The sequence below is a fragment of the Boeremia exigua genome (genome assembly GCF_020726555.1).
Source record: "Boeremia exigua strain MPI-SDFR-AT-0100 chromosome Unknown C7974scaffold_6, whole genome shotgun sequence".
NCBI lineage: Eukaryota > Fungi > Ascomycota > Dothideomycetes > Pleosporales > Didymellaceae > Boeremia > Boeremia exigua.
In genome coordinates, this window is record NW_025763523.1 from 2,274,095 (window position 1) to 2,288,009 (window position 13,915).

At 56.5% G+C, this 13,915-nt stretch overlaps 4 protein-coding genes across 4 annotated transcripts; 3 read left to right on the plus strand and 1 right to left on the minus strand.

Moving 5' to 3' along the window:
• Nucleotides 1-150: 150 nt before the first annotated feature.
• C7974DRAFT_395227 (uncharacterized protein) lies at nt 151-1,611 on the minus strand. The gene has a single exon (XM_046141967.1). It carries the CDS (start codon nt 1,137-1,139, stop codon nt 570-572), a length of 570 nt encoding a protein of 189 aa, XP_045997558.1. The 5' UTR covers nt 1,140-1,611; the 3' UTR covers nt 151-569.
• Nucleotides 1,612-2,862: 1,251 nt separating this feature from the next.
• On the plus strand, nt 2,863-7,447 carry C7974DRAFT_395229 (uncharacterized protein). The gene is made up of 2 exons (XM_046141968.1): nt 2,863-6,177; nt 6,222-7,447. The coding sequence occupies exons 1-2, from the start codon at nt 2,904-2,906 to the stop codon at nt 6,992-6,994; spliced, it is 4,047 nt and encodes a 1,348-aa protein (XP_045997559.1). The 5' UTR covers nt 2,863-2,903; the 3' UTR covers nt 6,995-7,447.
• A 94-nt stretch (nt 7,448-7,541) lies between these two features.
• C7974DRAFT_463659 (DNA polymerase alpha/epsilon subunit B-domain-containing protein) lies at nt 7,542-9,155 on the plus strand (the record flags this gene model as incomplete). Its single annotated transcript, XM_046146241.1, has 2 exons — nt 7,542-7,660; nt 7,706-9,155. The coding sequence occupies exons 1-2, from the start codon at nt 7,629-7,631 to the stop codon at nt 9,153-9,155; spliced, it is 1,482 nt and encodes a 493-aa protein (XP_045997560.1). The 5' UTR covers nt 7,542-7,628.
• A 2,264-nt stretch (nt 9,156-11,419) lies between these two features.
• C7974DRAFT_193080 (uncharacterized protein) lies at nt 11,420-11,907 on the plus strand. Its single transcript, XM_046136633.1, has one exon. It carries the CDS (start codon nt 11,540-11,542, stop codon nt 11,855-11,857), a length of 318 nt encoding a protein of 105 aa, XP_045997561.1. The 5' UTR covers nt 11,420-11,539; the 3' UTR covers nt 11,858-11,907.
• Nucleotides 11,908-13,915: the final 2,008 nt, after the last annotated feature.

Below are 13,915 nucleotides of genomic sequence, written 5' to 3' on the forward strand. Positions count from 1 at the left end.
CGACTCGGCCCAAGACACGGTCAGCCGGTGTTACACGAGCACCGTGGGGGCTGTCAGAACCTAAATCCGACCTGTGAGAAGCACTTCCACAGGACCAGGTGCTGGGCGTATTTGGGTTGCACGTGGCGGCTGGCGTGGGGATTGTTTCTTGGGGCGTAGTGGTACTGTAGGTGGAGTCGGGGCTCTCGCGTTTCAGGAAAAACTGCAGATGAGTAACTTTTAAGTGCATCAGCTTGAACACGGAACTTGTAGCTATCATGACACTTAATGCTGAGATTAAGTTAAGCGTTACCTGTATTGTAGGTAAAAAAGCATTCTACTAAAGTTTTTGGGATCCTGCCTACTTTGCTGTTGCATGGTGGTGGAAGGTTCGGTTCGGCTTACTTACATCCCTCGTCCGCTATTCATCCTGCAAACTGAGAGGCTGGGATGTATGTGGCGAGGACTTGAATACCTACTACGGCTGGGATAAGGCGATGTAAGCGGGCAGACAAATATTGCGTGCTGCACGCCGGGCGATCGGATTAGTCATTTGGCAGCATCAGGCAGGAAGGTTAATGTGACATCTCTCACGGGAGTGTGGGCGCCTGAAGGAGTATTTGAGTTGTGGATCTGCCGTTTCCGGACTGTGATGAGAATGGATTGATGATTACAGAAACGCCAAGAGGCTGGTCTGACGCGCTCACGTGTGGTATTGCCGGCTGTAGTGGAGTAGGCAGGGGATATATAGGCGGAACTCCGAGTCTGGACTCGAAAGCATAGGGAACGGCGGCACTCGATACGCTGAGCGGCCCCCGGATTCCAGCAACTGAGTGGTTTGAGGTCCGCGACACGGTGGCGTTGGCTTTGATACTGTTCCGTTCGCTGCGCACATGACATGTGGTTGTTTGGAGGCTTACTCTTTGGAGACTTGCTCTCAGTGCCAACTTACTCGGTAGCCGGTGACCCTTGAGTAACAGCGCCTGGATGCTGGACAGCCGATGGGGTGTTTGAAGATCTGGAAACAGGCGCTTGGCGTAGCCACCGTGGCTGCACAGAAGTGTTTCGCAGGCCTCCCGAACTGCTCCACGCCGGGCGCTCGCTGTGATGCAGCCGAGTGAAGGATTCGCGAATACCGAAGGCGCTAATATGACGCGCATTTGAGGTCGAGTTGTTTGTCGTGCTTTTGCAACGGCATCTGCCTCAGGTTACCGCTACAGGGCGGAGGGCGTCGGAGGCACGCTGGTCATGCAAATAGATCTGCAGCGTGGTCGACTACGACTGCCGCTTGCTGTACTTCATTTCCACGTCGTCGTTTGGTGACACAGAACCAGCAGCAAAAGTAGACGGATCCTGCTCGAGTCACGGTCAATTGGCAGCAAACTTCACGCGGCTAGTCATGTCCATTTGGTGGCTGCTCGCCGATTGTGTGCCTGCGCGGCGGATTAGGGTTTGGTGCAGTCTTGGGAACGGTGTGATGATCTGGGCTCGGTGCAGGCATGCTGAGGTGCGCTCGCCTGCAGGCGGCCGTTGAAGCATAGTTGCATGTGTGCATGGATCGGGCCCGAAAGGGGAAAAGGACGGAGTGCTCGGTAGCGCAGGTGCTGCGAGGTGATCGCCGTGCTTTTTGCGGGGTTGGTTGTTCCTGGCGCCCCTTCTCAATCTCGGGTGTGTAGAAAAGCTTCGAGCGACTGCAAACTTGGCGCGGCGAACACATAGGTCCGTATCTCGCAGCGGCCAATGAGGCAGTGGAGGGCACGCGTAGGTGGCCCCCGGCGGGGGGCGATGTGTTTTGCGCAGCATCCTCGACGCGATAAATCACTGTGTGTGTCGACCACGGCGAGCTCAGCCAACAGATGACCCGCAGAAGGGCGCTCCGCTTGTCAGCTAGTGATAGTGCGCACGCTGAGGGCCGCAGTGCATGCTAAAGGCCCTAGGGGATTTAGCTTCCGGTGCATGCAGCGCGGGCGACGGGCCAATAAACGCGCCAGCATGGCCTCACACAGAAGTCGCTGCAGCCAGGCCCGTCCACACGGTTTCAAAAGTGCGCGCAGCACGCGGGCAGCGACGGCCGCTGCTGGCAGCATAGCGGACATGGATGTGGGCTGCAGGAACCCACCGGAGCTGTGTGGCGAGCTCTGGAATGCAGCCGGGGCGCGGTGGTTGCGATAATTTGCGGTGCTAGGCTCGTGCTCCTGGGCGTGGGCGCGTAGGGGACGGCGAATAGGCAGTGAAATCGGAAAGCTGACTGGCTTCCCGTTCTTACACATTACCTCGTGGATCTATGGCGGGCAGCCACGACGCGTGCTGACGAGACTGGAGCAACCGGTCTTCGCAACGCTGTTTGAGACGACACACGCGGCTCCACAGTCCTGCATCGACATCCCGGCCCCGGGTTGCCAGCTAACTAGTGGTTAACCGTCATGGAGGCAGCTTTCCGCGCGCACGCCGCACCCGCGCAGTCGCAGTCGCAGTTCCACGGCGAGCACCACCAGACCCCGCCGGTTTCCCTGGCCGAGTCGATTCGCAAACTGCGCAAAATTCCCGCCGACGACGAAGCAGCCCGCCGCAAGCCAGCTTCACCCTCCGCGCCGCCCAGCATCGAGCCCAACGACGAGCGCCCACGCCCGGCCGCCCGCCGCAAACCAGCTCCGAGTCCCCTGATCGCGGCCCCCAGCGCGGCCCCCGCCTCACCCAGCGACGAGCCACGGTCGCCCCGCGAGGCCCTCGAAGCTCTGCTGGAGGAGGAGCACCACCCCTCGGGCCTGCACAGCAGCAGCAGCACGGCCTTTGCCCACCCCCCGCGCACCCTGCGCCACGCCTCCTCGCCCTCGCTGCCCGCCGCCGGCTCCTCGTCAACGATGCCGCCCCCCTCGCGGCCCTACCGCCCCGACGCGAAGCCCACGGCCCCGCGCAACCTCTCCATGGACTCGGCCGCCTCGTCTGTCGCCTCAAGCGCCTCGGCCGCCCCACGCGCCGCCCTCGCTGGCCATTCGTCGCGGCCCTCTCAGGACACGTCCACCGCGAACCCGCCCGACATGGCCGCCCTTATAGCCACCGCCGGCTCACCAGAGGCGGCGCTGCTGGCCATGTGGAAGGAGCGCCAGAACCAGGCCAATCACAATCAGCAGCTGTGGCGGCTGGTCGAGAAGCAGCGCGCCATGGTCATCGGCCTGCAGAAGGACCTCGAGCGCGCGCTGAAGGACAAGGACCGCTACCGCCGCAAGATGAAGGAGTACGTCGAGCAGGTGCCGCCAGTGCCTGGTGCATTGGCGCGGTCCGACACGTTCGAGTCGGCGGGGGGACGCGAGCACAGCGAATCGCCCGCACCCGGCGAGACACCCGAAGAGCCTGTCAGACCAGCCGAGCCAGCGCCCGTCGAGCCCAGGGTCGCACCCCAGGCACAGGCAGCAGCAGCGCAGATGACAGCGCAGCTGTATCCCGAGTCTCAGCTGGCCACGTCACCCTCACATTCCTCAGTCGCGTCGCCCACCGCGTCGAGTCTGAATTCCGCCGTCAACTCGCCGACCGACTACTCCGTTCAGCCTCTGGTCCTGGGCAACAAAGGGCTTGGCCTGAACGCTGCGTTGCAGCACAACACACTCGACTCACAAGTAATAGAGAAGCCGCGGCCGGTGACTCCACCGCGACAGGATAACGCGGCCGTCCTGCAGCCGCAACTTGCAATAATACAGGCGACTCCAGAGTTTCGTGGCGGCGGTTTCACCTCCCCTCCACGGAAGCCCGCGCAACCGCTGCGCAAAGCCCCGCCCGCTCCCCTGAACCTCTCGAAACCAGTCAAAACGAGCGCACATCTTCATCAAACGAGCAACGAACACGACTCTGACTCCGACTACGATGATACTTTGGAAGTGGAGGAGATTCCAGTCGTGGCTGAGCGGGGAAGAAGAAAGACACGTGAGGACGATGACCGTGCCCGTGAGGCAATCGTGCTGCAGGACGACGAGGCCAGGAGCAAGTCTGCGAAGAAGAAGAGTGAGAGCAAGGGCAAGTCAAAATCGACACCCGTCGAAACGCTGGACGACCCTGTCCCTCAAATGGCAGCCATGCCGACCACTCGCCAGTTCAACCTCCTGCAAGCAGGCCTGCCACTCTCGCCTCGCCACCCTCCAGCAGGCTCGCTGAATGCTATGCTCAGCCCCACAGCTTCAGAATCTTCTTCTATGGTAGCAAACCGAAGCGCCTTTGCGTCACCGTTGCTCAGCCCTGGCTTGCCCACTAGCCCGCGACCTGGAGACAGGCCACCCGGCTCACCACTACCAAGGAACCCCAAACAGTCAATAGCATCCCCGCCCATGTCACCTACAATAGCTGCACAGCCAGGGTCGCGACCCTTGCAGCCTTCGGGTCCGCTGCCCCCAAATACACCTCAATCATACCAGTCACCACCCGGAGCATATGCAGAAAGACCTGCGGTGCCGAAGAGGAGCCCCGATCTGTTGATGGTGCCGAACGCGCAGCCAAGCCCTGATTCCACATCGAGCAGTCCGACGTTGAACGACGTGCCAGATGCGGAGCACGTATACCGGGGGCTTGTTTCAGAACAATACCCAGGGCTTTTGCTTCCGCCCAACGCACTCCCTTCTATTGAGGTCAAAGTGTTTTCATCGCGTCTCCGTCCCTCCCGCCTTAGTATCTTAGCGCCTAAGCCGCAAGAGGAAGACCCTGTCTTTATTCTCGCAATCTATGCGCGATCAAACAACACGCAGTTGTGGCGCGTGGAGAAGAACATCGCCTCTCTTCCGGCTCTGGACACTCAACTCAGGTCTCTATCCGACTTCCAAGGCCGACTTCCTGACCGCATCCTGTTCAGCGGCCATGCTCCAGCCAAGATCGATGCGCGGAGAGCTGCGCTCAACCACTACTTTGATGCGATGCTCGACATGAACATGAGCGAGCAGGCTGCTCTTACAGTCTGTGACTACCTGTCATCTGACGTTATTGGTGCGCAGAACGGCGACAGGCTAACGCCTGAGCCCGCCCTAGCTCCCGCAGTCTCTATCCCAAATATCAAAGGAAACAAAGAAGGCTATCTTACCAAGCGAGGTAAGAACTTTGGGGGATGGAAAGCCCGGTTTTTCATCTTGGAAGGATCCGAGTTCAGGTACTACGAAGTGGAGGGTGGTGCGCATTTGGGCACAATCAAGTTGCTCAACGCTCAGATCGGCAAACAGTCCCAGCAACAGTCCAATCAATCACCGCAACGCCAAGACAACAATGAAGACAATCAATATCGACACGCCTTCTTGATTCTGGAACCAAAGCGGAAAGACTCAGCAAGCCTTGTGCGACACGTTCTTTGTGCTGAAAACGATGAAGAAAGGGACGCTTGGGTCGACGCACTATTGCAGCATGTGGATTATCACGACGAGACTTCCCCAGTCGAGACGAAATCTGCCGCGCCAGCACGCCTGCAAAAGCCTCCACACGGTAAACGCTCCGACCGTTCACTGAGTCGAGATAGCCCGGACGTCGAACAACAGAACGACAAACTGCAAGGCCTTAGCTACGACGACACTGTGGCGGCGGAGGCTCCGGTCCGTGGTCCCAACCACCGTGAAGCAATGGGATCCAAGCCTTCCAGAGGATCCCCCAAGAGCTCGTCCTTCTCTCAACCCAATATGGGTCATTACCCTGCGATCTCAGCACCGAGCAATGCTACTCCCATACAAAATGCGGAGAACTGGGGCAATAAGCCTGTTGCTGTAGCCTCTACACCTGTCAAGGATAAGAAGCGCAGCATCTTTGGCTTCAGAGGTCGCGGCGGTTCCTCAGATCTTGCGCCCATCCAGGTGGTCAGTACCCCGTTGACAGCTTTGTCGGAATCGCGAGGCCTGCTCCCGAATCGCAGCATCTTTGGAATGACCCTGCAGGAAGCGGTCGAATACTCGCAGCCTCTTGATCTTGGCGCTCGATTGCCGTCGGTTGTCTTCCGCTGTCTGGAGTACCTCAAAGACAAGGGGGCCATTAGAGAAGAGGGAATCTTCAGGCTCAGTGGCTCTAACATTGTCATCAAGGGTCTGCGCGAAAGGTTCAACAGCGAAGGCGATATTCCGCTCGTGGATGAGCCTTACACCGATGTGCATGCGGTTGCTTCTCTCCTGAAACTGTACCTGCGAGAGTTACCAGCCTCCATCTTGACTCGCGAACTCCACCTCGACTTCCTCAAAGTTCTCGGTATGTTGCATGTTCCGTCACGAGTTCACAGCTAACATCTGCAGATATGGACGAGCGCAGTAAGAAGATCCAAAGCTTCAACGTCCTCGTGCACAAGCTGCCCATCGCCAACTTCGAGCTGCTACGCCACCTGTCATCTTTTCTGATTGAGGTTGTCGACAATTCCCAGATGAACAAAATGACTGTACGCAATGTTGGGATTGTGTTTGCTCCTACCCTCAACATACCAGCCCCGCTTATAGCTTTCTTTTTGACCGACTTTGTTGACATCTTCGGTTCGCCCATCGACGAAGCCAGCTCTCCGATTCACGAGATTCGTGTCAACAACACACACCTCGGAGACGATGCTGTCCGTTCTCCGCGGCGGCAGATGTTTTCTGACCTGCCCACGCCGGCCTACAACGAAACCTCGTTTCCACAACGCTTCGATAGGCGACCACCGCAGTTCCAGGACAGTACTCACCCTTCGTACCCTCCACCGCAGCCTCCATCGCAGCAGTATGAGCGGGGTCACGAGCGAGCTCGCAATGGCAGCCACGACGCCGGCTTCACCCCCTTGCGACCAAGCTATGACGCCCCACAATACGAGCAGGCCTACCAAAACGGCGAGGGGTATGGAAGCCTCAACAGTGCTGTGCAGGGAAACTCGAGGGAGCAGCGACAGCGCCGACGTGAGAGTGGCATGCTCCTCATGAACATGAACATGGGCGGTCAACGAAAAGGATCGAACGGATCGAGTGGTTCCAGCCACCAACGACTTCGTGAAGACATCCGCGCAAACCCGATGATGGTTCGAGAAGAGTCCGCCTTCGACTGATCGACATATCTACACTACTACATTCTGTCTAATTTCTGAAACCTAATCTCGAAGACCCAGGGCTGGATCTATGGGCTCTGGCTTTTGTCCTCTTTATCGCACTTGTTCGTTGCATCTCAGCAAGCGAAGACAGATTCCATTGTTTGGCGTTTCTGGAATACACAGCGTTAGCGTGCTTCTATACATTTCGCATACCCGCTTGCTTGCTGCAGGCACTTTCTTTCCACGATTATGGAGGTTTACTTTCGGCTTTGACATTGGCAAGGAGCTGGTCCTTGTCAGGTCCTTGTTTCAACGGCGTATATTGGCAGACTACACGAAGGATTGATTATATCTATGGATGAACGTCGTGCTTTTGTTGAAAACTAGATACTTCATATAAATACTTATTTCTCACGTTGAGTTCATGTTGAAGCCGGGACTTGACACGATCTAATATAACGGATATCACTGGCTGTCGTGTCGCAGCTCTTAAGCACCCCAATCTGGCAAGCGCGACGGGTGACGCGCCGACGCGCCTTCCATTCGCGACGCGCAGCATATGAACATTTTGAACATCAATTCAAGCTTCACACAACAACGCCGAGCCCTGCGTCGACCTCTTCTCGTATCTGTAGTTTGAATCAACCAGATCATGGACGGGAACATGCTAAAAGGCGCGCCATTGTGAGTCCTTGCACGTAGTTGCACATCGCCGTCTAACAAACACAGCGGTAAGCCACCGTCCATACCGAATCGAGCCGAGTCGCAATACAACCCACTCCACACATTTGAGCTACCCAAAGGCACCGAGAAGAACTATGCACACCAATTCGCCGACATGTATTTCCTGCGGCTGGCGCAACTGAAGAAGGCTGTCATGCAGAAGGCGCACGAGGCATGGGATGACTTCGAGCTGGGAGGAGAGAGGGCCACATTCGTCGAGCGTGTGCTTGACGTACGGCAAGGCGAGCTCTGCTGGATTGTCGGCACGGTATACATGGAGATGGCTCTGAAGCCCAACGTCCTGGACGACATATCGAAGGAGCATTGGATCGCCGCCCCGCCGCCGCGCGAGACCTATGTCTCTGGCACACAGGACGAGATGATGCTCGAGGATGAGTCGGGTCGCCTGCGTGTCACTGGCGAGAGCCTAAACTCGACTTACGTGACCGGCTGTGTGCTCGCAGCGCTCGGGACAGAGCAAGCAGACGGCGCATTTCAGGTCATTGCGACACAGTACGCAGATCTTCCACGGCAGCCTGAGCGGTGGGAGCGCGATGATGCAGCTTTGGCAAAAGCGAAGAAGACAACGCCGAAGCGCGGGAAATCTGGCAAGATTGCGATTGTGTCTGGCCTTGAGATCACAGGAACAGACGACGACGATCTCACCCTTGAGCTGCTGGTCGAGTACCTCACAGGCGAAGCGACAGGGCCGCCGACACAGACTGGAGCAAGCTCAGTATCGCGCCTGATAATCGCCGGCGACTCGCTGGCACGCGCAAGCCCCATCCTCTCCCGCGAAGACTTCGCCGAAAAGAAGAGCAAAAAGCACAACTACGGCTACGACGCGTCGGCCTACAACGCCTCACCCGCCGAACGCCTCGACGAGCTACTCTCCGACATCCTCCCCACGCTCCCCATCACCCTCCTCCCCGGCGCCAACGACCCCGCCAACGTCGCCCTCCCCCAACAACCCCTGCACCCCGCGCTCTTCCCCAAAAGCCGCCTGTACGCCGAGCCCCCCGCCAAAACAAACGAAACCCTGCACGGCCTCGACGCCGTCACAAACCCCTGGGCCGGCGACATCGACGGCGTCCGCGTCCTCGGCACCGGCGGCCAGACCGTCGCCGACCTGCTCAAATACGTCGACGACGTCGCCGCCCTCGACGTCATGGAGATGATGCTGCGCTGGCGCTGCATCGCGCCCACGGCCCCGGACACGCTGTGGTGCTATCCCTTCCAGGACGCGGATCCGCTGCTCTTGCGCGACTGTCCGCACGTGTACTTTGCGGGCTGCCAGGCAAGGTTCGGGACGAAGCGGATTGAGGGGCCGGAGGGCCAGAGCGTGTTGTTGGTTAGTGTGCCGCGGTTCAGGGAGACGGGGGAGTTGGTGCTTGTGGATCTTGAGAGCGGGGAGGTGGAGGTTGTTGAGATTGGGGTTGTGGAGCCGGGGGAGTAGAGACGAGGGGGTAAGAGACGAGGGGACGACGTGAGAGGGGGGAGAGGAGAGAGATCGATAGTGATACCCAGAGCTACTATAAACTCGCAACCCACGCGACTGCGCCGTCTCCCACCCATCTACGTCCCTCCCCTCCCGCACCCGTCGCCTCGCCATGAAGCCCCCCTCGCGAACAAGCAATCACCCCTACCTACTCACAACGCCTTTACCCTATACTAATGTATCATACGCCCTACATGTCTCGTTGCTACAGCCGCCTAGCAACCCCTTGCCCTCCTGAAGAGTACACCAGCGAATCACTACGCCTAGTACTGTCTATCTTACGCCGCACCACGCGTTTAGAGGTAAAGTGCTGCTGTTAGTATTAACAACGCAACAATAGAAGGTGCGTGACGAGGACGGGTCTGGGTCGCTGGGTGTGGTTCCATGGGCCGGTATAACATGAGACGGCCACTGTGGTGGAGCGTGGGTAAGTCTGCGTTTGCGTTTGTGTTGGAGTGCGTGTCTGTATCTGTCTGTCCATTTGTCCGTGTCTGTTTGTCTGTGCCTGTGCCTGTGTCTACCTAACGTCTGTCCGTCCGTCCTTCTATCTGTGCCTATCTGTCTATGGCTGTTTGACCGCTTCTGTTTGATCCCCTCCGTTTTCACCCCCCCCTCCAGCCATCTACTCCCCCCCGTTTCACCCCCTCTGTTTGATCACCACCCGTGCACCCCTCTCCATCCGCCTCATCCCACCCGTTTGATCACCCTCCCCGAACGCTCCGAAATGAGCTCATTTGCGGCTCTCGCGTCTGGAGCGCTTGGCGGGTGGGTATTTTGTGGGTTTGTGGGCCTTTATATAGTCGGTGCCGTGCAAGTCCCCCCCCCCCCCCCGGGGGGTGTCTACACGGTACACGGTATTGCTGGCGGTGTTGGTTGGACTGGGTGCGTGGGACTGGTTGCGTGGGATTAGTAGGGTTGTGCATCACGTGATTAGGGGAGACAGCACCAGCAGCCGAGCAAATATGGAATGTAGGTACTGTGTGAGGGTTCGACGAATCGGGGGCGTAGGGGCGTGGCTGGATTGGGTAGGCTCTCCTTGCTCATCAGGTACTCCTTGCTCCTTGCTGTATCTTCAGAGTTAGTGTTTTAGGCCAAAGTGAGGCGGCTTGCTGCTTTGGGTTTGAGGGGTTTGCTGGGATTCTGGCCGGTTGGATGAGGCTGTGTTTTCGTGTCTAGAGTGTGCTGTACGGTACTAATATTGGGTAGGTCTTGGGTACATGAATTCAGACTCTTAGTAAACTTTTGAGAAGCTGAAGAATGTTTTGCCGGGGACAAAGGTCCAACAGGGATTTGATTGGACAGAGGGTTCTCTTTAGTATGTCCTTGACAAGTCCCGACTGGTAGGCCTTGTGCTTGTTTGTGTGAGCTATGCAGCACGTGACGGAATTGCGATTGCTGTGGATCATTCTGGATCGGACAAGAGGCACATTATCCGCCAAGCAGTTGCGCAAGCACTCCACCGGTTCCAGGTGCCTGCCTGTCTATCAGGACACGACGCTGAAACACAGATAGCCGATCGTCATGAACTGCACCGGTGTTGCTGCCTGCTATGACACAGCACCCAGCCCACGCAGCGCTGCCTTGTATATCGAAATCTAAGGCTGTTGTTTCGACGCCGATGGAAACGCAGTGGGGCGCCGTTACCCACGCCCTGAGCTCTCCGCGCGCCGTCGCACGTCCTGACATCTCCAGCGGGCATCTCCTGGCCGGCCAGGTGGGCTCGCAAGTCGTGCCGGCCGCGCCGAGGCAGCAAACCTGGAAGCGCGATGACGTCGGCCGCTCACGCCAGCGACCTGAAAATTCTTGCGTCTGATGATGCGCCAGGTATCGATAAACCGGCTGCGCGCCTGCGGCATCGCCGCGTGTGTGGCGCTGGGTGTGGCGACGTGCGCAGCAGAGCCGCAAGTGTGGCTGCTTAAAATAGAAGGCTGGGCGATCTGCATCCGTGGCCAATCACGGCGCGCGCTGGAAAGGAGGTGCTGGGCGGGGCTGGGTCCCCCTGGTCGCGACGGCTGGGAAGCGAATGGGCTGGGCATCGGTGTTGGGGGCGGAGGCTGGTCAGGGCTGGGGCGTACGTATGCTGTGGGACGGGTGGGTGATTAGTTGGCAGTGGTGTTGCGTGTGCGTGGTTTGTTTGTGATGTTGGGTGACTGTTGGTCTGGATTGCGGCCTGCGTAGGTAGGTATAAGACTTGGGTTGCGCACTGCAGTTTGGATCCATCAGTTCATCACACAATATCTGTTTATCAGTCAAAGTCCACAGTCGCTTCACTCTCACCTCACACGACTTACTTAATACCACAACCGCCAACCAATCACAACCCTCCACACCACAACTTCAAGATGCTCTTCTCCACCACCACCCTCATCGCCGCCCTGGCCGCCACAGCAACCGCCCAGTACAGCGTCGCAACCGGCATCTCACCCTCGCCCTCGTCCGTGGCAGAGGTCGCACCTTACCCCACAACCCTGGCCGTAGCACCTGCACCCATCCCCTCCGGCACCGCAGCAGGCGCCTCCAGCTCCGTCTCCGGCTCGCCCTCAGGCACCGGCGCCCCCCGCCCCACCGGCAGCACAGCACCATTTGAGGGCGCTGCCACACCGCTCAAGGGCTCCGTATTGGGTCTCCTCGTCGCCGGCGGTGTTGCTCTTATGTTGTAAGAGGTTCACGAGTTCGAGCCGGGCTTAATTGCGATGTCTATGCCGACATCGATGGAGATCGACGCCCGAGTTTTAATGCCTTAATGCCCCTTGGCACACTTCACACCACACTATTTCTGCACGACGCGGACGGGCTGCGGGCCGGCGCATCTGCACATGTTTTCAACGGCGTTTGGGAGGTACACTTCGACCTGTTCCCTTGACTTGATCGGTCAGGAACTGCATATTGCATTGCATGACATGGTGCGACATCTAGATGTAGAGACGCAGAAGACGGAGATGGCGACATCGAGAGATTATAACTAGTATATATAAGTACTTTGTACAGCAAAAACAAGACATATACACATTTAAAACGATTGAGGAAGTACTGCATGTGAAACGTGATTATCTCGAAAGTCCAGACGTGGCATTGTATGGGATAATTAGCCAAAAGAGAAGGATGTGCTACCCTCGGGTACATCCGATCAGCTACTTAACATCATCAAGTAAGGGTAACTTACTGTACTGTTTCTTGTATATACGCTTGGATAGAGCTATTTAGCTGCAATAAGTTTAGTTTATATCCTAATGAGTTTAATTTACATCTTTTCAAAGTCTTGGCTAGACGTCAGTATGTAACAGCATGACGAGGTACGGTAATTCGCCGACACAGATACCTACAGTGTAGACTATCTTCACTTCAAGGCAGATCATACATTCTCTTTACGGCGACCGTATAGAACTAAGCGTTGGTTGCCTGTTCAATCGCTTCTCTCGTCTACACATCTTGGGCGATATTTCCAATCACAATCACTGAGCATTCAACAAGCTTAGGTGGAGCTTGAAATTCAATTTTGCGAACAAACCAACAGATCCCAACATCTCCAAGCCTGACATGTGCTTAAGTGTTTGAATTATCGAAGTAGGTATCGGCCAGGTAACTCCCCTCAAGGCTAGGCGTTGATCGACTCCCACATCCCATCGGAACTTTCTGTTTGGAGCAAACGCAGAGGTTTCCACCGCTGCAGACCATTCAGTATAGACATTATGTGACAACGGTGGTGTGACTTACCCATCGGGGTACATCTCGCAATAGGGAATACGGCCCCGACACCAGTTCCGGCATTCATTCGCACAGCCACAAAAAGGAGGAGGTTAGATCTGCGGAGTAGCTGCGGGAGCAGGCGCGGAATCTGCTACAGCGAGAACCGCAAGAGAAAGGAGAGTAACGAAGGGAATCTGCATCTTGATTGAGGGAAGAGAAGTTGTCGGTTGTGTGGTGGGTGAAAGTGGGATTACTCGGTGCTCTTATGAATTTGATGATAATGTAATGAATCTGTACATGGAGCTGCGGTACTTCCGGATAATACACCGCAATCTACATAGGGCTCGCGGGCCTGACCTCGGGGATAACTCCACATATCGATAGCTGCAGGCTCTTGGCACGGCATCTTACCGAGTATCAATGATATCGTAGTGGTTGGCAGTGGTGTGAGATTAGTATTTATCATGCAAGTTCGGCCAATAGATGTTACGGAAGGTGCGGGCTATGATCTTGGTTGGGATGCATTAATCGACAACTAGATGTCGGATCAGCGAGATCTTAAACAAGCGTACCATCCAACAAAGCATTTGATCAAGAGAGTGCGGTATTCTCTGCTTTGACTCCTTGGCCTGCATCGACTTTATACATGACCGTATAATCGTATCGCCCAAAGCCACACCTTATTACTTGATAGGTGTGTCTCGCTTATGCATCGCGTTCGATAGTGAGAGGGATCTTCCAGCATGAAGTTGAGCGTAAATGGTAATAAAGATGATTCTACGATAGCTCACACCGACGACTGGGGTTTCGAAATACGTCAAGCAGAACAGGTATGGTTTCAACAGGGTCCGTGTGATTTGGTGCAGTTAATCAACATATACGAGGGAACCAATACGCCGATGACAGATCTACATGATGTGAAAGTGGTGTGCCAATGCGATGTGCTATGGTAGATGACTGAAATAAAAGTCCATCCCTAATGACTTCTGATTGCCTTACCAGAAATGTAAGTGTTTGTTATAATGGTTCTC